Genomic DNA, 23,737 nt, shown 5'->3' with positions numbered 1-23,737 from the left:
TTTAAAGACCCACTGCAAAAGAAAAATGCTTGTCAAAGATCATCTATATGACAGGAGTCTGATCCCGTTTTAAAGACCTACTGCAAAAGAAAAATGCTTTTCAAAGATCATTTATATGACAGGAGTGTGCTACTGTTTTTAAGGACCTACTGCAAAAGAAAAATGCTTGTCAAAGATCATCTATGTGACAAGAGTGTGCTACTGTAAGGACCTACTTCACAAGAAAAATGCTTGTCAAAGATCATCTATATGACAGGAGTGTGCTACTGTTTTTAAGGACCTATTGCAAAAGAAAACTGCTTGTCAAAGATCATCTATGTGACAAGAGTGTGCTACTGTAAGGACCTACTGCAAAAGAAAAATGCATGTCAAAGATCATCTATATGACAGGAGTGCGCTACTGTTTTTAAGGACCTACTGCAAAAGAAAAATGCTTGTCAAAGATCATCTATATGACAAGAGTGTGCTACTGTAAGGACCTACTTCACAAGAAAAATGCTTGTCAAAGATCATCTATATGACAGGAGTGCGCTACTGTTTTTAAGGACCTACTGCAAAAGAAAAATGCTTGTCAAAGATCATCTATGTGACAAGAGTATGCTACTGTAAGGACCTACTACAAAAGAAAAATGCTTGTCAAAGAACATCTATATAACAGGAGTGCGCCACTGTTTTTAAGGACCTGCTGCAAAAGAAAAATGCTTGTCAAAGATCATCTATATGACAGGAGTCTGATCCTGTTTTAAAGACCCACTGCAAAAGAAAAATGCTTGTCAAAGATCATCTATATGACAGAAGTGCACTACTGTTTTTAAGGACCTACTGCAAAAGAAAATTGCTTGTCAAAGATCATCTATATAACAGGAGTGTGCCACTGTTTTATAAGGACCTGCTGCAAAAGAAAAATGCTTGACAAAGATCATATATGTGACAGGAGTCTGATCCTGTTTTAAGGACCTACTGCAAAAGAAAACTGCTTGTCAAAGATCATATATGTGACAAGAGTGTGCTGTAAGGACCTAATGCAAAAGAAAAATGCTTGTCAAAGATCATCTATGTGACAAGAGTGTGCTGTAAGGACCTAATGCAAAAGAAAAATGCTTGTCAAAGATCATCTATGTGACAAGAGTGTGCTACTGTAAGGACCTACTGCAAAAGAAAAATGCATGTCAAAGATCATCTATATGACAGGAGTGCGCTACTGTTTTTAAGGACCTACTGCAAAAGAAAAATGCTTGTCAAAGATCATCTATATGACAGGAGTCTGATCCTGTTTTAAGGACCTACTGCTAAAGAAAAATGCTTGTCAAAGATCATCTATATGACAGGAGTGCGCTACTGTTTTTAAGGACCTACTGCAAAAGAAAAATGCTTGACAAAGATCATCTATATGACAGGAGTGTGATCCTGTTTTAAGGACCTACTGCTAAAGAAAAATGCTTGTCAAAGATCATCTATATGACAGGAGTGTGATCCTGTTTTAAGGACCTACTGCTAAAGAAAAATGCTTGTCAAAGATCATCTATGTGACAAGAATGTGCTACTGCAAGGACCTACTCCAAAGAGAAATGCTTGTCAAAGATCATCTATATGACAGGAGGACACTGCTGGACCTAATGCAAAAATGCAGGTCAAAGATCCTCAAAATGAAAGGAGGCCCTGCTGTTTATTTTGCACCATGAAAGTGAAACTATTGTTGGTTGGGAATAGTACTGTAGTACTATTACTAATAGTAATGGTACTTCTACCTTACAGAATAAATACTCTGACCTTGCAGCATCGCCTCAAACGAAAGCCGTCCTGTCTCGTCCTGCCACCGATTCAATGCCGTGAGAGTGTATTTAAAGGACGTTCTGCAGGTCAAAGATCCTCAACATGACAGGAGATACTGCAAAAACGGTCATCAAAGATTCTCTATGTAACAGGAGAGCTCTTCTGAACCGACTGCCAAAAACCACCAAATGTTCTATCTTTATTTGGACAAATGCTGCAAAATGTGTTTCTCGTTCCACCAAAAGCATCCACACGCCAAGACGGCTGAAATCTTAATGATGTGGATTTGTTTTTAGTACATTTATGTTGCAACTCACACGCATTTCCTCTTTCCTGGACGTCAAGTGTTAAGAGGGAAATTGTTATCACACCAGGCAGGAGGCGTGTGAAAGCTTTGTCGTCATGAACATGCTATGCTATTAACTCATTTACAAGCTTTTTTCCTTTTATATACCAGAAGTACCAAGGTGATTTCCTGGATGAGCTCAATGAGTACACGTGTGGGTATGCACACGTGTGCAATATGTTCGGACGATAGTGTGATGACTCACTCTCGCTATCACTGCCCCCCCCCCCACCCTCCCAAAAAAAAAATTGCATTGTAGTTGGATTGTTTGTTCTTTTGTGATAACACAATTTGACGCCCCCGCGCTAGTGGCACAAGGCAGGGTCATCTTCTTCCTTCATGATGTCATGAAAACTCTTCTCACAAAAGTGGAGCCTCCAAAAACTTCAAACTAGGTTTTATTTTTGTATGTACAGTACATGATGTGACCATGTATTAATAGGTGAAAACATATAATACTTCAAGTAGTTTTGGTACTATTTTGGTCATTTTAAGCTTTACCGGAACTTCCTTTCTGGGTGCTTTTCCATACTCCTACGCTAAACGGTGTGGCGAGGTGTCACTACTCCAGAAAAGTAGTTATTTGGTGTAATATGTGTTTATATCATTAATAATGGGCTGCACGGTGTTCGAGTGGTTAGCACGTAGGCTACACAGCTAGGAGCCCTGAGTTCAATTCCACTATCTCCGGGTACTCCGGTTTCCTCCCACATTCCAAAAACATGCTACGTTAATTGGCGACTCCAAATTGTCCATAGGTATGAATGTGAGTGTGAATGGTTGTTTGTCTATATGTGCCCTGTGATTGGATGGCCACCAGTCCAGGGTGTACCCCGCCTCTCACTCAAAGACAGCTGGGATAGGCTTCAGCACCCCCGCGACCCTCATGAGGAAAAGTGGTAGAAAATGAATGAATGAATGTGTTAATGTCAGTAATAATAGGCTGCACGGTGTCCGAGTGGTTAGCACGTTGGCTACACAGCTAGGAAACCCGAGTTCAATTCCACCATCTCCGGGTACTTCGGTTTCCTCCCACATTCCAAAAACATGCTAGGTTAATTGGCGACTCCAAATTGTCCATAGGTATGAATGTGAGTGTGAATGGTTGTTTGTCTATATGTGCCCTGTGATTGGCTGGCCACCAGTCCAGGGTGTACCCCGCCTCTCACTCAAAGACAGCTGGGATAGGCTTCAGCACCCCCGCGACCCTCATGAGGAAAAGTGGTAGAAAATGAATGAATGAATGTGTTAATGTCAGTAATAATAGGCTGCACGGTGTCCGAGTGGTTAGCACGTTGGCTACACAGCTAGGAAACCCGAGTTCAATTCCACCATCTCCGGGTACTTCGGTTTCCTCCCACATTCCAAAAACATGCTAGGTTAATTGGCGACTCCAAATTGTCCATAGGTATGAATGTGAGTGTGAATGGTTGTTTGTCTATATGTGCCCTGTGATTGGCTGGCCACCAGTCCAGGGTGTATCCAGCCTGAAGACAGCTGGGATAGGCTCCAGCACCCTTGTGACCCTTGTGAGGAAGCTGTAGAAAATGAACGAATGAATCAGTAATAATAACAGTAATGCAGGTCATATTATGTTAATGAAGCATTCTTAGCTGCCACTTTTTTAGCTGTTTGTATATCTTTAGAATGCACAGAAAAGTTAATATCCCTTAAGTACGTCTCCAACTATGGTACTAAATGGCAAATTTAAGACAAGTTTATTTCAGGATATTCTTTCCCAAAGAACATTGTCATCAAGTATAAGTACCAAGTATAATCAAATGATAAAAACACAACATAGAAACAGTTGTACTTCGAATGTTATTACAGTGCACGTGAAAGAGACAATACAAATATGGAAACTCCTGAGACGAATGCAGCCTCTCTTGAGGCACGTCCTGGAATTGGATACGCTGGTTTCATGAGTGCCAGGTATTTCACAACATTGCACAAGCCTCACATCTACGCTGGATGTTGATGAAGTACTCTTTCACTTTGAAACTCTTGTTTCAGGTCCAAAACTGAACCCGCGGATTTGGTTCTCAAAAGTTTTTGTGTGGAGTTTTAACAAAAACCTGAGCATACTTCTACTTCATTGCTCATTGGCAATGGTGGGAAGAATATTGCACCATTCACACCAGGGACGTCACTAAGTTTGACAGCTGGGGGGAGGGTTTGGTCGCTAGGTTTCCTTCCCTGCCTTTTCTGACAAAATGTACTACTACAATATCTTACTGTAGTATATCTGACATCAACTTCAAATTTGTTATATAATAATTGTTATCTGTAAAATTGATTTTGTTTCATATTTTGGGTGCCTGGAACAGATTAATGGGATTTACATTATTTCTTATGGGAAAAATTGCATGAAACCCGAGGTATCACTAAGTAACGCTTTAGAACAAGGATGGACAAACTGCGGCCTGTGGGCCACGTCAGACCCATCATGAGTCTTAATCTGGCCCACTGTGCATTTCTAAACACCCATATATTCTCGCCGCAAGGTATGCTGGGTAGCTCTGAACCTCCCAGCATGCCTTGAGGGCATTTGGAAAATCACATTTTGAAGTTCAGTGTTATATTTAGCTGTTGATTTATGTGATGTGTTAACTTGCTGTGGATGTGTTTTTGTTTTGTTGCTACGTGAGCAAGTATTCATTAGTTCCTCAGTAACTACTGTATTTTGTGTACTTACTGCAAAGCAAGTATCTTATTGTCGGTCTTAGGAACTTCCAGCCACCCAAAATTGCATGAAACCCGAGGTATCACTGAGTAACGCTTTAGAACAGGGATGGACAAACTGCGGCCTGTGCGCCACGTCAGACCCACCACGAGTCTTAATCTGACCCACTGTGCATTTCAAAACACCCATATATTCCTGCCGCAAGGTATGCTGGGTAGCTCTGAACTTCCCAGCTGTTTAGCTGTTGATTTATGTGATGCGTGAACTTGCTGTGGATGTGTTTTTGTTTTGTTGCTCCGTGAGCAAGTATTCATTAGTTCCTCAGTAACTACTGTATTTTGTGTACCTTATTGTAAAGCGAGTATCTTATTGTCAGTCTTAGGAACTTCCAGCCACCCAAAATTGCACAAAACCGAGGTGCCACTGAGCAACGCTTTAGAACAGGGATGGGCAAACTGCGGCCCGTGGGCCACGTCAGACCCACCACAAGTCTTAATCTGACCCACTGTGCATTTCTAAACACCCATATATTCCCACCGCAAGGTATGCTGGGTAGCTCTGAACTTCCCAGCTGTTTAGCTGTTGATTTATGTGATGCGTGAACTTGCTGTGGATGTGTTTTTGTTTTGTTGCTCCGTGAGCAAGTATTCATTAGTTCCTCAGTAACGACTGTATTTTGTGTACCGTATTGTAAAGCGAGTACCTTATTGTCAGTCTTAGGAACTTCCCGCCACCCTAACATAGACTTATAGTGACGTCCATGATTCCCACTACAACAAACCCCTTTCCCAGTATGTCTTGCCTCAAAAAGTGGACCATGCACCATTTCCTGCATCTAACAAAAACAACTTTAGTGAGGACCTCGAATGTCACCTACGGAATGAATCCAATCCCTTCACAGCCATGTAAGACCCTCCAGACAGAGAAACCTCATATCTTCAGGTCATCTATTCTCGTCTTGTTGTTGGTGTGTTTGACACCGCGGCCCGGCCTGGCCTGCGTGGGCGTCCCGGGGGCCGACCCTGCTGGCTTCTTCCCATTGAGGTCACATTCCTCTGTCTTGCTGCTGCTCCTTTCCGCCGCTAGGTTGTCCTTGTTTTGTTTGGAGGCTGCCTTACTGTGACAGGGGTGGAAGGAAGAATCGGCGCCCTCACACGGAGACGAGAGGTTATAGCTCGGCGGGCGATGTTCGTGGAAGTACTCGTCATAAGTCGGCGGCGTCACTCCCGTGTCACTCGGCTCCTTTGCGATGCTGTCAGGTGACCGGTTTCGTCTTTTAAAGGTGATGCCCTGGCGGCACTTAGTGAAGCCCAGGTGGTAGATCTCGATGAGGTTAAGAAAGAGAGAAACAGCGGCCACGCCCAGCATGAAAATGATAAAGATGGTTTTCTCAGTGGGACGGGAGATGTAGCAGTTGACCGCGTTGGGGCACGGCGGCCTGTCACATGTGTACATGGGTTTCAGCTCAAATCCATACAAAAGGTACTGAGCCACAATGAAGCCCACTTCAAAGAGGGTCTTAAAAATGACATTGAAGACATATGTGCGCAAAAGCTCCCCCTGCAGGCGCACTCGGCCTTTGTCGTCTCTCATGAGAGGCTTTTTGTGCTTGTGGGTATCCACAACGACGGCCGGTTTGTCCGGATGCTGCGTTTGCTCCTTCTCCTTCTGTTTCTCCTCCATGCGTACCAGATGCAATATGTGGCCAAGGTAGATCAGCGTCGGCGTGGATACGAAGATGATCTGCAGCACCCAGAATCGAACGTGAGAGATGGGGAAAGTGATGTCGTAGCATACGTTCTCGCAACCGGGCTGCTTGGTGTCACAAGTGAAGCCCGACTGCTCGTCGCCCCACACCTTCTCCGTAGCCGCGCTGAGAATCAGGATGCGGAAGATGAAAAGGACCGTGAGCCACACCTTGCCCACCACGGTGGAATGCTCCTGGGCTTTTTCCAAGAGCTTTCCCAACAGGTTCCAGTCCCCCATGGTCTATGTCAGTGCACAGCTAGGACTGGAAGAATTAGGAAGACTGTTTAGTCCAAAAAACATTTGAAGGAACCAAAGTAACTTTTGCATCACTATTTCACACATCTTATGTTGTTCATTCCGTGTACGGACAAAGAAGCCGCAATTTCGCAATTTTTGGCGGTAGTATCAAAGTGGGAACAGAATCTGTGTGAAACCGTATACCGAGTGTGAACTTTAACACCCAACATTCACTTTTCCTGCCCTGAAAACAATCATGCACACACATCTGATTATCTGATTCTGGTGGGAAAGTACAGACAATAGCCATTTTGAGGGGTTTCTGTGTGGAAGTGGCTTTTTCATTCATTCATTTTGTACCACTTTTCCTCACAAGGGTCGCAGGGGGTGCTGGAGCCTATCCCAGCTGTCTTCAGGCAAGAGGCGGGGTACACCTCAGCCAATCACAGGGCACATATAGACAAACAACCATTCACACTCACATTCATACCTATGGACAATTTGGAGTCGCTAATTAACCTAGCATGTTTTTGGAATGTGGGAGGAAACCGGAGTACCCGGAGAAAACCCACGCATGCACGGGGAGAACATGCAAACTCCACACAGAGATGGCCGAGGGTGGAATTGAACCCTGGTCTCCTAGCTGTGAGGTCTGCGTGCTAACCACTCGATCACCGTGCAGCCGGAAGTGATTTAATTGATCGAAAATAAATAAATTTCGAGTGAATTCTTGAAATATAAAATAGCACAAAATTCATCAAATTTTTCCGAAATTACAGTATATACTGTAGCAATATGATTTAATATAAAGATGCTACTGTACTACTACTACTTGTCATAGTAATAACAATAATCTAGTCCAGGGGGACCACTTCAATAATAATACTTCATTACAAATATTCCAAGAATATTCCAAGTATTTCTATTATTATAAATGGCGACCAAGTGGTTAGCAAGGAGGCCTCACAGCTAGAAAACCCGAGTCCAATTCCACCCTCGGCTGTCTCTGTGTGGAGTTTGCATGTTCTCCCCGTGCATGCGTGGGTTTTCTCCGGATACTCCGGTTTCCTCCCACATTCCAAAAACATGCTAGGTTAATTAGCGACTCCAAATTGTCCATAGGTATGAATTTGAGTGTGAATGGTTGTTTGACTATATGTGCCCTGTGATTGGCTGGTGACCAGTCCAGGGTGTACCCCGCCTCTCACCTGAAGACAGCTGGGATAGGCTCCAGCACGCCTGCAACCCTCATGAGGATAAGCGGTAGAAAATGAATGAATTAATGAATGAATGGTTTTTAATAATAATAATAATAATAATAATCGAATCAATAATCAGGACTTCTTAATTTTTTTGTTCCAGTATTGTGTATGAATCTGGATTTCCCTATAAAGATGGATGACTACAGTATTTGGATGTATTTATGTGAAAGAACCTGACCTAAAACCAGGCCATCTTAGGCCCATCAATGACCAGCTTTGTATTTTTTTTCATAATAATAATAACATTTACAGTATGTAATGCCTTACCAAGCAGAGTATTACATTACAGCAAATGAGTCTCATGAGGCAGAGTGTTACACCAACATGCAACTTGGTGAGGACTGGCTTATTCCACGTGGACCCCAACAGGATTATATTTACTTTAACAGAGTATATATTTGGCATGTGTAGACAGGGAAAGGCGGGTTCCAGTCATGATCCTGCAAGTCGTGGCCCCCTGGTTGGGGAACACGATCTGTGCATTGAGTGAAATGAAACACCAGCTAAGACGGTGTTGATGTTCGTATTGGTAAAACTGGAATAATATTAGTAATGTCAGGAACTCGATTAGTCTGGACAATGGTGTTCAGATACGGAATGGAAATTTAGACGTTAAACTCACCTTTATCAGCTGATACATCCCTTGTATCGAACGCCTACGTGTTTTCCAGCGTCCATGAGGCCGGCTGCCCCGTGCTGACGGGCCTTTGTGCGTTTAAGCGTGATCTTTGAGTCCTTCAGCAATGCCCTTGAATGGACGGGAAAAGTCAACTTCAACCCCGCCGTCTCTCCCCGTCCAGCTCAGGAAAGATCTAGGACCATCCCACCGATGTTCTTCCACTGACCACAACACGCTGCTGGACACGCTCCCAACCATATCCGCCCCCCCCACCTCCATGGTTAAATTTGGCCCAGTGTGTACTTGAATGTAAACTATTAAAGCCTGTCTACTAGGTTGGTTGTTTGTGACTGACAAGTCAACTGGCCAATGATGTTCCAGCTATAAGTGGTCCTTGTTTCTAAATATAGCACAAAGAGGGGGGGTCTTCTCCTATCATGGAGGGCATGGTTTGGAGATGAGTGGCCATTTGCATCCTCGCATTGGAATGAAAGGAACAGGAACAAATAAGTCAGGAAATGAACCAAATTCTTACTTTATTCATGAACTGTGTCACGTATACAGTATATTAATTTTTAGTAACTTTTTAAAATCATGCAGATAATGCATGTACAGTACATAGTACATGTACAGAAAAGTCAGCATTTGAGTTGAAACATATGAAACATAGCACCCATGTTGAATAATGGACAGATGCGGATCATATTTACTTTGCATGAACTGCTATTGAAATATGCATCTATGCATAGTTAACATAGTTTTACAACAACATGTCAGAAGCGCTTTACAGTGTTTAGCACATTATTAAATCATTACAGTAGGATCGCACCACTCAAGAGTCAAACCGAGTAAATATTCCTCAAAAGCACACTTATGTATTTATATTTTTTTAACACAACTGCACATGCTCACCAGTGTACCGTCAAGGAAAAGGCTCTTGAATAGTTAAAATAAAAAGTATCATTAAAATGTGTTTAATGAAGTGTACAATTTATATATGCTTTTTTTAGTTTAAACACACTGTACTCATGTTTTAAACAGTAAAACCATTTAAAAGTAGATATATTTTCTCAAATAGATACCGGTATTGTGTATTTTAATAATTTAAAGTACGTGAATCCCAAGTATGTCCTCAAGATTCAATAGCAGATACAGCTTGTGTCAGTTAATAACTGACGAGAAAAAACGGTTGAATAAATGTGTAACGTATATATATAATAATAATAATATAAATATTTGTATAGCGCTTTTCAAAATACTCAAAGACACTTTACAGAAAAATGGAGTCAAATAAAAACAAGTAAACAGAGTAAAAGATACGTTAAAATACAACATTCATTCGTTTATACACAGTTAAAACATAAGGGGCACAGCAGTCAGGTATAAATATAATACATTATTTGACATGATATAAATAATATTGTAGTACAAATACAGAGTCACATACTCTGCAGATTTTTAGTAGTTTCTATCAGCTGATTGATCTCATTTTATACGTAGACAATTTCTGACTCATCCAGTCAACTTTGGATTCTTCCTCAGAACGGCGAAGGCAGCGTTTGCATGCCCGGCCGATGAGGTACATCACCTCGGCCAAGTTGAGAAGCACACACACTCCGGACACCGCCAGCATGAAGACAGTGAAGATGGTTTTCTCTGTGGGTCTGGACACAAAGCAGTCCACGGTGTTGGGGCACGGGTACGAGTCACACTTCACCAAGCGTACCATCCTAAAACCTGGGTAGATCATGTAGAATATGTAGAGAAAAGCAACCTCAAAGATGATTCGGAAGATGATGCTGATCATGTAGGTCCACCAAAGTGCTCCGGTGATTCGAAACTTCTGGTTCTTGATATGCTCTAGTTCTTTCGGGCTGTTCCGCCCTGCTCGCTTTAGGGTCTTCTTATCAATGTGGCGCCGATGGGCTACATGCATGCCCACCAGGAGAGCAGGCGTGGAGACCAGGATGAGTTGGAGAGACCACAAGCGGATGTGCGAGATGGGGAAGAACTGGTCGTAGCAGACGCTGTTGCAGCCGGGTTGCTGGGTGTTGCAGGTGAAGCCGGATTTCTCGTCTCCCCAAACGCTCTCCGCCGCGACCACCAGGACGAAGATGCGGAAAATGAAGATGACGGAGAGCCAAATACGTCCGATGCCTGTTGAGTGCCGGTTTATGCCGCTGATCACGGCATAGAAGGACCCCCAGTTCATTTTCGACTCCAGGGCTGAAAATCAAAGCATATCTTAATAAATATTCACCTCCAATATCAACTTTTCGAAATATAGCCTTTGATAGCCAGAAACATAAATTATTAAAAAGTTCAGCACTTTACCAGGATTAGCCGGCCGTGCAAGCGGCGTAAGCGGCGCCGCATCCAAAGGTCCCCATACTGACCAATTCCTTGGCAATATGGCAACAGACAGGAAATGCCCAGTGGTGCATTGTTGTATAAAAGCAGGGGCGATGGCCTAACATCATGCGCCGTCACAAGACGCAACAGGTGGAAGCCAATTGAGAAACAGCCGCTCAACCACGTGATGCGCTCGCTCTGTATTAATACTGAACTCCCAAACGGATCGACAGACCACTTCCCGACAGAACGACGACAAAATTCCTCCACAAATGCAACCACACAAGTGAAAGACATCTATTGTTTTACTTTAAACCAGCAATTCCACAAGTGAAAATATGACCTTCATTAATTATAGTTGACGATTAGGTATCACTTAAACCCGTTCAGTCTTCTTAAAGAGTTAGTGTGACACACAAATTAGTCATTTTACCTGCAGCTGTGGTGGTACACACTAAGTGTACAAAGCAGGACAAAATTAATTAAAATAATATTTTTATAAGCAAACCAAAAGACTGTGCTGAGAAACACCATGCGTTGGGAAAATGCTAATCCTTCCTCCGCCACAAGCCAGTGCCCTGCACCGTAGTGGTCATATGGTCTCGGACAAACAATTTACATACAAAGGCATCCTTTATTGGGCTGCAACAAGACTCTTTCAGATCAAACGCCTCGATTTCCGCCTACTCCCAGGAATCTGTGTGGACACAAAGCGCCCCGGACCATGACACATTATTTATTGTGTTTGTGTGAGGGCAGGAGGCTGAAGAAGGCCTTTGACCTGAGCCGCTGTCACGGACAGGATGCACGAGTTATGGAGATACATGAACTCTTCAACTCCGACCAACACTTGTTGGTATTCTGAAAAAAATTGTCACCTTTTGGCAGCTATTGTCACATCTCTAGTTTTAACCTAAACTGACCCATATGAGCCGTAACTCCAACTATGAAGGTGTGTAAATGCCTTATTTTTTATGGTTTCATACTACCAATGTAATGTTTACTGGGGATTGTCCATGCAAAGGCCTATAAATACAGTATGCAATTAACACGCCGACTGACTGGGAACAGGCGGATAACATAGCACCCCTTCAAAAGTGATGTGGTTTAGGGTGCCAAAATGTCATCCGTCTGCGTTTTCGGGGGTCCAAGGTCAGTTTTAGTTAGTTTCTTTACTTATCTTTAATTGGCCACCTGACCTCAAATGCGTAGAAAATCTATGGAGTATTATTATTTAGAGGGAAATGCAAAATGCCAGACCCAAAAATGTAGAAAAACTGAAGGCCACGATCAGAGCAACATTGCCATTTACTGATAAACTCCATGCCACGCCGTACTACTGCAGTAATTCCCGCAATAGGAACACCAACAAAGTATTGAGAATTGTACATATTCATAGTTCTCAGTTGACCAACTTTCTAAAATCGGGTTGAATCTCCGCTTGGGAATCTCTGTGTGGAGTTTGCATGTTCTCCCCAAACATGCACTTTAGGTTAATGGGTATGAATGTGAATGATTGTTTGTGTCCTGTGATTGGCTGGCGACCAGTACAGCTTGTACCCCATGTCCCGCCCAAGTCAGCTAGGATAGGCTCCAGCCTACCCTTGACCCTAGTGAGGAAAGGCGGTCAAGAAAATGGATAGATGGATAATTTTTTTTAAAAATTGGTCTTAATATTAAAATTTTCTGAGATACTGAATTTGGGATTTGAATTAGGTTTTAGTTAGAATCATCCAAATCAAAAGAAAAACATCTGAAATAACTTTCACTTTTTTTTTCAGATTTATTAAGCAGCACATCCTGGTGCCTCAACACAAGAGCACCATCCAGGTTTCAGAGACAGAACTCGAAACAGACACTGGCAAAATACAACAAAACGTGTACAACGGTCAAAATGCGTGCGTAGTACAGAAAATGTGTACATGTTGATAGGTCTGGGGTTGAAAGTAATCAATTTGAGAAAAAAAAGAACAGAACACTAACACTTTACAGAAGCCTTGATATTTTTTTAAAGAACTACATTGAAACAGAAATGTTCTATAAAACACACAAACACTTCAATTTATATTCATTATATTTGGTTGTAATACAAGAAAATGCATATGCTCATACACTTGTGGTTAACACTTATTTAAGAATAGCCATTTACAACACCACCATCATTAAATTTTGCACATCATACTTTATACTAAAGTACTATCGTCAGATCACTTGCCGAGTGTAGCGTGAAATGAGGTACTTCTCCCATTCTGTGTCTTGTTTATGCTTCAGTTGGACCTGATTGCCTTCTGAAACAGGAGACAACACAAACATTACAATGGCACCAGGAGAAGATGGGGGGGGGCATCTTAAAAGATTTGATCGGAGCCTTACTTTTCCTGGCTAAACTGAAATTCTTCAGTTGGCTGTGTTTGGCATGTCCATTTTGGGCCAGTCGCAAAGACAATGGGGGGCCTCGCCTACAATGCAACCGGGCATATATTACATACAGTCCTGTTCAAGCGTCTTAAGCCATCATTAGTGCTTTAAAAACCACAGAAGATCACATAGGGACATGTTTGTGACTGTGTGAAAATGTCAACAAATTTAAATAAAAGTTTTACTGGTGACATGCAAAAACTCAAGCACCTCATAGCTCCTAGCTTCCCCTTTTCCAAGAAAAGCTCAACTGTCACACAGGGCCCTTGTGTGTAAATTCTGGCGTAGAAGATCCGGTCGTGCACCATGGCTCTGAACCACTCCACTGCATTGTCAGACCAGTCTGATTCATTTGCAGGACTCACCTCATGGGAGGAAACAGATGGAAAATAGCATGAAGTTTGATTAAGGAAAAAAAAACATCACATTTGCCATCTTTGTTGACACTTAAGTGCAACTAATCAGATTAATGAATTCCAATTATCAATATATTGTATTATATTTTGAGGACACTAATCAAACAAAGTTAGGCCAGGTTCACGTTACAGGTCTTTTTTGTAGCATCGTATGTAGCAATATCTGATAAGAATCTAATCGACTGAAGTGTGGACGGTCAGGTCGCATATATCCGACGAATACGTCATTGAAAGCCATACTTTGCAGTGCAAGACTTGAATAAAAAGGTACTCACAGAGGGAGGCAGACGTTCTTGTCATCATAAAACTATTTTTAAAAAGTATTAGTTAAGCAGCTTATGTCAGTGTCTCACCACTCATGGCTCTGACATCCAACCACACAATCCTCGTAAGACATCGTTCTCACAAACTGTCATAGCCAAAATGATTGCCCTCTTTCTTCTTAATCTCCTACGTGGAATCATTTGGTTAAGAAAATGTTGACTCTCGTTACACAAAATCCTTGTAATTGCCGCTAACACAGCAAGCATAGCCCAAACTGGGGCAATGTTTACTTCCATAAACACCTGGCACTTTTACAAGTCACATTTTTTAGTAATGTGAACGGCACCTGAAATCGTGGGATTTATACCATGCAGTAAGAACGCAGTCTATGTCGCATGATATGATGTGTTTTTATTAGCTAAAATCACAAAGTACATGCTGCATCATTCTTGGCATTGTAAAAAAAAAAAAAAAACTGTTGAAAAAGATCTGGTGCATGGGGAGGGCTAGACCATAATCACTAGATGATGTTGAATGTGTCATTTTGTGAGCAGTTGTGCCTGCTGAGCCTCCGCCTTCAGCATATGGACAGAAAGCAGACCAGATTGAGGATCAGTGGATTTTCTTTCATCTGAGATGCCGTGGGTCGCAAAAAGTGATTGCAGACCGTTTTTACGCCTCAGCACCGTTGACAGAACAGCATGGAGAATTAACGCCAATCCGTGCAGTTCACACATGTGGTCTCACTACAGTCTTGATGCTTTTGATGACCTTCCATGCATATGGAACATCATGAAGGTGATATTGTTGTAAAAAAAAAATATATATATTAAGAAAGGAGCTACTCACATTTGCCAGTGAAACTTGCATCGACTGCAGTGGTAAGTCGGCCATTTCTGGACTCATCTCATTGATGTTACACAGCGACACACAGGCGGTGTCGCCATGATCTAACCTCCTTATCTCCACTTTGATAGAGGTCTCACCCTTGGCTCCATCAGTTATTTCATCTTGGGATAGTAAAAACAGAGAAGACATGAGTCCCCACCAGGAGACAAGTGAGGTGCTGCTGCCACCTAGAGGTTACCTCCACGTGAACAAAAATATAGACCCACCTTTGCTCATGCCACATATCTTTGTCACCTGAGCCCTGCACCATTGTTCTTGCCTAGGTAACCAGGCGATTACATGGGCTCCGATGTCTGGAATGCAGTTCTGCTCAGCATATGAACTACTGGCTTCACAGCTGCTTTAAAATGAGGGATAGAAAACATAATGGCAACCAGAAACATGTGGAATATTAAAAAAGGGGGTGTGGAATCTACAAAGAACTGTAATGAACAATAAGGATAAATGCCTCTTTAGGTTCTGTAAATGTGATCATGGAATTAGTGAGGGCTGTAAAAAGCTGAGAAAAAGCAGATGGGAGATTAGATGAGAATGAAAAAGTGCTGAACAACTTACTTAGTAACAAGAGCCTGCAGTTTGGCGAGAGAGTCAGCGTGCTGGATGTAGAAGTTGCTCGGACTCACAATGTGGGATACAACAACCTCATGTTCCTCAAACCTTCGCACCTGGAACTTGGGAATGGTGAACGCATTGCTTCGGGCCTTTCTTGTGGAATCATTGTCGTTTTCAGAATTTGTGCAATGGGGTGTTTGGGTTTTAATTTTGCAGGCTTTCTCTTCCTCGGACTTTGTGCCTTTGTGGTCTTTGTTGTCAGAAGAGCTGTTGTTGGCTTTCCCCTGTGCCGCCTCTGCGCTGACGTCTCCAAAATCCCACAATTCAGTCTCAGTTGCAATCATACAAGTGTACGTGAGCGAGCCATCTGACTCGACCCGTTTCACTCTGAAAACAGGAGCTTGATTTACTGTTTCTGCAAGCAATGTTTTTGGAAGTGAGGTTTTATCTTGACCATGTGACATCTGCCTGATAGGAGAAAGCCACGTTTCCATGGTGGGCAACGAGAGCTGCGAAGAGTGCTCAGTCTGCTCCATTACAGAGGCCTCCAGCACCCCTACAGTTTTAGAGTATGCTCTTAGGAGGTGCAGCACCTGGTCAGATGTTTGTTGTCTGCGTTGCACATACCCATCATCTTCACGTCCCCAAATGAATGATGGTGCTGTCTTTGTGATTACCTGAGCGCACTCAATGAGGACAGGAGGAACAATCTGATCCTTCGGTTGGCATTTCTCCTCCAAAACGTCTGCTTCTTGTTCTGCATCCTTACAGCCATATGGCGTGTTGACAGTCTCAACAGAGCTGTTTTGATCGGGGATGTTATCCACCTGGGCTGCTGGGGGCAGGGCAATGAGTAATCCTGTCAACTCTTGTAGGCTTCGGGTGACTCCAAGCACCTGGACTGCTTTGGATATGGACGTGGCCATAATAAAGGTCTGCAATAGAGGCCCAAACCTGAGCGCATCAGCGTAAAGGATCCCTTTCAAGCCCAGTAGCTGACCTTGGTGTCGCCTCACCCCATTTTTGTGAAAAGGCATCAGATGGGCTTGCGGCTCTATAGGTGGAAGGCAAAGGAAAGAAGTGCTCAGACAAACAAGGTGAATGTAAATGACAATTGTGATTTAAGGGTTAAGACCTTTTGAACTTACGCAGTGACAGGTCCTGAAAAAGAGATGAGAGCTTGTCTATAGTTTGATATCTCTCATCAAGTGTGTGTAAAAGATCATTGAAGACACTTGCTGAAAAAGATGACATCAAGAAACCTTCAACTTCTTCATATGCCTGTAGGACAGATAAGTTAAAGTTAATAAACATCTGAATGTCTGGATAACGGGCATGCAGGTTTAAATGTCTGAACATTAGTGCGGAGTTTCAATGTTTTGCTCATGCTTACATGAGTTTTCTACAGATATTCCAGATTCCTCACAAATTCCAAAAACATGGAGAGTCCAATTGTTCAAAGGTGGTAATTGTTGTTTGCCTATTATAATCACCAAATGAAAAAAAATGTAATTGTATTTTTTAAAAAGCACTCTGCTGCATATGCAGACCTGCCAACATGTACACATTTTTCCAGAATCAGCACACATTCTGATCCTTGAAAACGCGGGGCTGCATGTGCCGTAATCTGTGAAAAAATGTGAGTATTTTCTGTGATCAAAATATGGTCAGCCTACTAAATATGCTCAATGACAGACTGGTCACCAGTTCCTGGTGTATGCCATCTCTCGTCAAAATCTGCTGGGATAGACTCCAGCACACCTGTGACACGAATGACAACAGGCAGAATAGAAAGTAGGTGGATGGTTGGCAAATTTTAATTCTTCCATCTTCTATCACTCAATGGAAATGCCAATAGGTCACCCTGCACAATCTTTTATCAGGCATTATGCATTTATGAAAAAAAATATTGCTGGGTATTGACTGTTTGAAAGGAATCAATTTAACTATGCATTTATTATTATAGTTAAACTGTGTTTGACAGTGGTTTACAACTACACTGCATGAGAGGGCTAATAGCTGTTTGTGTTATTGTGGTTATGAATAAACAAAATATGAACAAAATATTGTACACACATCTCAATGTAGCAGTCCAATTCTGCACCACAACAGTTAATGTACAGATATTGTATTGAATTGAACAGTTTAATCTAAAAAAACTGACATTTGTTCAGATGAAGGTCGCCAGTATACTTATGATATAGCCAAAGAATGTAATGCTACGTTATGAGTTTAAAAATGGTCTTCACGACCGTAGCGCCGTGCTTGAAACTAAAAAAATTCCGACTTAACAGTAAAAAGTAACAACATAATATGCCCAGTAAAACTGGTTAAAACACTCATAACTAACAACAGTTTTAATACCCATTTTTCGTATATTCCTACTTCGTGACCACCAGTTGATGCTAGCGAAGTACACCGTGCATACCTTGTTGGTGGCAATTCGAAGCTCTTTTTCCAGCTTGTTCCTAGCGGCTTCCAGGAGCAAAACTTTGACAAATATCTGTAATTTATGGAGACTGTGGGGAGGATGTGGCTGTCCGTGGAGGTGGAGCACCTGAGCCGTCATTGTTGTCGAGCTGTTCGATTCCCGCTGTGAGCACTGAGCAGCTAGCTTCCTCTACGATAAAGTAGCGAAAATACACCAAATAACTTTGAGCTACTTTAATAGCTTTGAGCAACATATGTTATATGTATAATTCCACTGGATAAATTAAAATACCACATACACTTCCACACTGTCTTATTAGTTGAATGTTTTTCAACACTGTACTCCGCCTGTAGTCAATCAAAGAACTGCGCTCAATGTCGACTGACATGATTAGCCATTAGCTAGCACGGTAGCATTAGCTTGGGTTACGTATCCGATATTTAAAATTACTTTCAACTCAGAATGATTGAGCAGCAGCAAAAGATACCCAGCACACAAATAACACAGCAACGCTTTGTGTGCAGGCCCGTTTAGCTATGTTTAATTAGGCATGGATGACAAGTCCTTACTAGTTTATCAGTAAACGGGCTATTATATCTTTGAATGCCAGCCGCCAGTAATCACCACCACGGAAGAATGAATACAATTTGATGCTTACATTCTCGTTATTTTACACCAACACAGTCCCCTTTCCTGTTCTCTTTGCACAGACTTGTCAAGCAGCTTACTTGATCAAGTACCCGAAATTGGGTGTGGCACTTTCTCATGCATATACTAGCATTTTTTGGTCATTAATACTGGAATCAGCACAAAATATTGAATATAAATGTTCAAATGAGAAGCATGTGTCTGCAAGCTCAATAGCATGGTTGCTTACAGTGACAATATTTGTAAGGAAATCTCTTAAAACATGTTTTTTTTTCATTTGTTTTACACTGCCAAAAGTCACAATGTTCAATCTTTTACCAAATATACATATAATATGTAGTTAGTTCATTGGCTAGACTTGCTTTGGAGCCCTTTTGCTGCTCTTTCTTTCATCAGAATTAGTCATAGTGTCAGTATTAATCTACTTACAGACTATTTTGGTAATTACACATGGCCACAATCCAAGCTATGACTAACAAATAGTGCATAAGTGTCATTCTTTGTAATGGCCAGCAGGAGGCAACTTGTGTAGCAGTTAGAAGACAGAACACGTTGCACACACATGGAGACATTAGGTTAATGTCTCTATCAGTCAACACAATGAAGCATTCTCCATTGATTTCAGTGTTTATTTGAAAATAAAAACATGGTTGCAAAATAACATAATTGCATAACACAATGTCAAAATGTCATCTTTTTAGGCGGCATTCATTGAAAAAGAAATAAGCAGGTGCTTTGATGAACCCATGTCATGTATTAAACTACCACTGGTAATACATTCATTCATTCATTCATTCATTTTCTACCGCTTTTCCTCACGAGGGTCGCAGGGGGTGCTGGAGCCTATCCCAGCTGTCTTCGGGCGAGAGGCGGTCACCAGCCAATCACAGGGCACATATAGACAAACAACCATTCACACTCACATTCATACCTATGGACAATTTGAAGTCGCCAATTAACCTAGCATGTTTTTGGAATGTGGGAGGAAACCGGAGTACCCGGAGAAAACCCACGCATGCACGGGGAGAACATGCAAGCTCCACACAGAGATGGCCGAGGGTGGGAATTGAACCATGGTCTCCTAGCTGTGACCGCCATGCCGCCCCTGGTAATACATTTTGGATGATAATTTAAATTTAAATTCCAAATTGACATGAGTTGTCTTGTATTTGGGGTCTTGGGATCGAAACAGGTAAACCGCATTTGGCGGAAAATGACTTTTCCCCAAGCAAGTCAGAGCTTTTCTTCCTGTCACTCACATACACCAGTGTCCTGGACAGATGCAGCCGTGACACAGAGAGCAAAGAAATTTGAGCAAGTTAGAAAACAACAGAAGAGATGCTAATTTTGTTGAGTAGCTAAGAAATATAGAAATATTCTACTGGATCTCATACGACAAACGGCGTTTTGATGCAACACAATTTTCTGGTGAACATAATCAACACTGTTATCATTACAGCTAAAAACAAAACGACGATAATAATTTCTCCCAAGTGAATCTCATTTATGTGTGATGAACAATAAAGAGAAGAACTTGTCAAATACTCACCAATCTGAATTCTGTTGTTATATGCAAAGCATGTGCTTTGATTGACGTCAGGCAGTTTGATCCTCGACTCGTTGAGGATTCTTAGCCAATGAGCGTCACAACAGTTAAAGGGATTTCCACTAATGTATACAGCATCAAGATGTGTTGATAATGCTAAAATCAATGATTGGTTTAAGGACAGAAAGTTATTATTATTTATGCTGAGTTCCCTCAGAGGAGAGCAACTTAAACTGCGAGGTAAGACATTTAGATTGTTGTTGGATATATTCAGATGTGTAAGTGCTGGTAGGCAGGGTAGGAACAAATCAGAACCGTTCATGTTTACTTCACCCAACATCAACGACTGTAAAGTTTCCCGCACGCCCTCCAATGCACCAACTTGCATGACCATATGGACATTTCTTGCTAGGTTGACGGATATCAAAGAGGTTTTCTGGAAAGCGTTTCCATGAAGGATCCTGATGCCGTTGTCTTCAAGGTTGAGATATTTGAGGGTTCTTAATTTTCCAAAGGCTACACATGATGAGTTAGAGTCAGGTTGCTGCTGTGATGTAGAGCTCTGCAGCTGGCTCACGGGAGCGCAAGGCTTCACTGAGTTGTCTTGGAGATTTATTGTCTCGACTTGTGTGAGTGCATGTAGAAAGAGCGGTGAAACCGATTCAAGTCCGTTGCTTTGCATGTTCAGGTACTTTAAGGAGGGGAAGTAGAGTTCCCTGTCGTGTCCGGATTCACTGTCATGCCGAACATTCCATGTGAGTTTTTGCAGGCAGTTAAAACTGAAATTTAGTCCTTCCAAAGAAGAGAGAAGGCTCAAAGTCTCCAGAGGGAAAGATGTAAAGTGGTTATAGCTGAGGTCAATATAGATCAATGGCATCAATCTCCAGTTTGAGTGAAGGTAATTCTTTGTAATTCTAACATCACCCTTCTTTACGATATCATTGTAAAGAGAATTAACCTCCGATACCATTGATGCCTCCGAAGTTAGGGTGCCTATTATGTTATGATGTAAATATAGATACTTCAGTTGGTTCAGTTTGGGCAGAATTGGGAAATAAAGTAGTTTGTTATGACTTAGATCGAGAATTTCAAGATTGTACACTTCGTTATCTTCTGCTGTAACAAAGAACTGTATCGAGTTTCTACTTAGGTTTAAATACTTAACTTGTGGTAATTTAAAATCACAGATATGGGCAAGGTTATTCTTGGCCAAGTGTAAGCTCTCCAGTTCAGAGAGCAGTTCAAACGACCCCGCATCAATTGCTGATATCAGATTGTCATCAATAACGATGCTCCTGAGACCCTGACTCTCTTTGAACAAGTTGCGTTTAAGTGTTGTTAAAGAATTCCCAGTCATCTTGAGTTTCTCAAGAGAAGATTTGTTTTGTAGGTACAGTTTCGCCGCCTCATCCCCCAGATTGTTCAGCGATATGTCCAAACTCTTCAGTCGACCAAGAGATCGGAGGCTTTTGCTGTTTCTGTCAAGATTGTTGTTCAGGGCATTTACAGACAAATCCAGCTCCTCAAGCAGAGCCAGGTTGTCAAACGCCCCTTCGGAGATGAGCTCCAGCTGGTTGCCGCTCAAGTCCAGCTGCTCCAAATACAGCACATTAAGTGTTTGCAACTGTCTGATGAAATTATTGGATAGATCGAGTTTTCGCAGCCTTACATCCAAATCCAGTGGGACGGAATATAGGTTCTGGTTACTCCAGGATTGTTCCTTGAAATCAAACATTAATCATCATCAGTGCGTACTGTAAAGATCACAGAACATATGCATTGTCGAAAACATGAATAGATTAAGCATGACTTTTTACAAATTGCGCTTCCTTAAGCATACCTTTGCACCATCATCCATTAAGCCAGTTGTGAAAAGGTCATGGCCAAGTGACCAGAGTAGTAGGAGATGAAAAAGCATGTTTCTCACCATGTTCCTTCTGCAGTTTCAGTGCTTTTGTCACCTTCTTCCACACCCTTTTTACAGCTCTGCTTTGCACAAAAAAAACACACAGGAAGAAAACAGCTGTGGACACTAGATAAACTTTGGTATACTATTTTTAAACAATTAATGCAGGAAGAGCACATGACTTGGCTTTTAGACAAAATACAGTAAAGTCTCGTTATATCGATATCGGTTATAACGAATTACTACTTATTACGATACTATTTTCATTTCCCGGCAAATTTCTAGTCTTTTATGATATAATTAGTTCCGTTAGTACGATACCCGGTTATTATGATAATCCGGTTACAACGATGCCCTTTTCATCTCCCGCCAGCCAATTTGGTCTGCTTATATCGATACAAAAGCAGCTTAAATCAATCTTTGCTTAAGGATTTCAATACCAAAAAAGAACACGGCGAACGGCTGCTTCCAGTCAACTTTATTTAAACATGCCTGTATAGAATCTATACACACGAGAGAAACCACGAACGCAGTTGGTTCTTCTGTTGCATGTGTTTGGCCAGCTATGTGGGGCGGGTTGAGCATGACCTGTGAACCAGGAAGTGCGGGAATCGGTGTGTGTGCTGTGCTCTGGTGGTGGAAGTGTGAAAAATAAAGTTGACTGGAAGCAGCCGTTCGCCGTGTTCTTTTTTGGTATTGAAATCCTTAAGCAAAGATTGATTTAAGCTGCTCGACATTGTTCTATACTGGGCATTATTGCCCACTTTTAATGCAGTTCGGCGCAGGATCGGATATATGGATAGTCCGGTTATATCGGTATTTTTTCCGACTCCCGAGAATATCGATATAACGAGACTTTACTGTATATATTTTGGACCGATTATAACATAAGAATTTAGCCCACTTAGTTGGGGAGTTTATCCTGAGAATAGTACATCTAAACATTACGTCACAGGGAAAACGGAAAGGATTTTCGAACAGGCTCGAGAGGAACAAATAAACTAACAATGTGAAGGTGGAGCCCAATGGAAGCTACAGTTAAGGTACAAAGAGGCCTACGAAAATAGGCTGAGGTGTTAGCATATGTAAACAAAGATGTTGCACACATGCACTAAGAGAAGGAAAGTCAAAGTACTGTTTACTAAAACTTGCATGGCCGTAGATTTCCTGCAGCTGTCACTCTATTTGTTATCGTCGCATAAACAGATTCACTTCCTGCATCCTGCAACAGGCTTCTTAGTTATCATTGTCATCCTACAAGGCTTATGTGTTTTATTTGACTCTGGAGTCGTCATAGTTGAATGCCACTATGGTTACAAATAAGTTTACTATACCAGTTACCCCACTGGCCCTAGAAACAATTCCGATATCAACATACAGTATTCCCTGCCCAATGTAATGCTAGGATGCTAAACCCGTTACAAGCCACCAAGAGCCAGTTGGGAGGCAGTTTAAGCCACTGCACACCACTAGGGACCTTATCGGGGACACTAGGCGCCACAGCAAATTGCATTGGCGCAAACTGGCACCAACTGGCACGGGCCCAGTGGACTCTTAGCAAGTAATGGGGTCACCTTTTACACCCAACAACCGTTCCAACTCTTCACATGATTGGAATATAAGTTA

At 42.0% G+C, this 23,737-nt stretch overlaps 3 protein-coding genes across 3 annotated transcripts; all 3 read right to left on the bottom strand.

Moving 5' to 3' along the window:
* Positions 1 to 5,387: 5,387 nt before the first annotated feature.
* On the bottom strand, positions 5,388 to 8,912 carry LOC131110593 (gap junction alpha-3 protein-like). The gene is made up of 2 exons (XM_058063835.2): positions 8,673 to 8,912; positions 5,388 to 6,813 (listed from the first exon to the last, which is right to left on the bottom strand). Exon 2 carries the CDS (start codon positions 6,786 to 6,788, stop codon positions 5,733 to 5,735), a length of 1,056 nt encoding a protein of 351 aa, XP_057919818.2. The 5' UTR covers positions 6,789 to 6,813; positions 8,673 to 8,912; the 3' UTR covers positions 5,388 to 5,732.
* Positions 8,913 to 9,199: 287 nt separating this feature from the next.
* Positions 9,200 to 18,229, bottom strand: LOC131110660 (uncharacterized). Its single transcript, XM_078788379.1, has 11 exons — positions 18,009 to 18,229; positions 16,729 to 16,861; positions 16,350 to 16,634; positions 15,584 to 15,797; positions 15,235 to 15,368; positions 14,969 to 15,129; positions 13,650 to 13,804; positions 13,395 to 13,480; positions 13,233 to 13,309; positions 11,004 to 11,139; positions 9,200 to 10,895 (listed from the first exon to the last, which is right to left on the bottom strand). Exons 1-11 carry the CDS (start codon positions 18,147 to 18,149, stop codon positions 10,141 to 10,143), a joined length of 2,277 nt encoding a protein of 758 aa, XP_078644505.1. The 5' UTR covers positions 18,150 to 18,229; the 3' UTR covers positions 9,200 to 10,140.
* Positions 18,230 to 19,360: 1,131 nt separating this feature from the next.
* Positions 19,361 to 22,063, bottom strand: LOC131110497 (transforming growth factor beta activator LRRC33-like). The gene is made up of 3 exons (XM_078788378.1): positions 22,046 to 22,063; positions 21,875 to 21,925; positions 19,361 to 21,796 (listed from the first exon to the last, which is right to left on the bottom strand). Exons 1-3 carry the CDS (start codon positions 22,061 to 22,063, stop codon positions 20,048 to 20,050), a joined length of 1,818 nt encoding a protein of 605 aa, XP_078644504.1. The 3' UTR covers positions 19,361 to 20,047.
* Positions 22,064 to 23,737: the final 1,674 nt, after the last annotated feature.

Source organism: Doryrhamphus excisus, linkage group LG22 (assembly GCF_037039965.1).
Source record: "Doryrhamphus excisus strain RoL-2023G ecotype Guam linkage group LG22, RoL_Dexc_Guam_v1.1, whole genome shotgun sequence".
Classification (NCBI taxonomy): domain Eukaryota; kingdom Metazoa; phylum Chordata; class Actinopteri; order Syngnathiformes; family Syngnathidae; genus Doryrhamphus; species Doryrhamphus excisus.
Note: the sequence above shows the minus strand (reverse complement) of the source record. Positions and strands in the feature narration are given on the sequence as shown.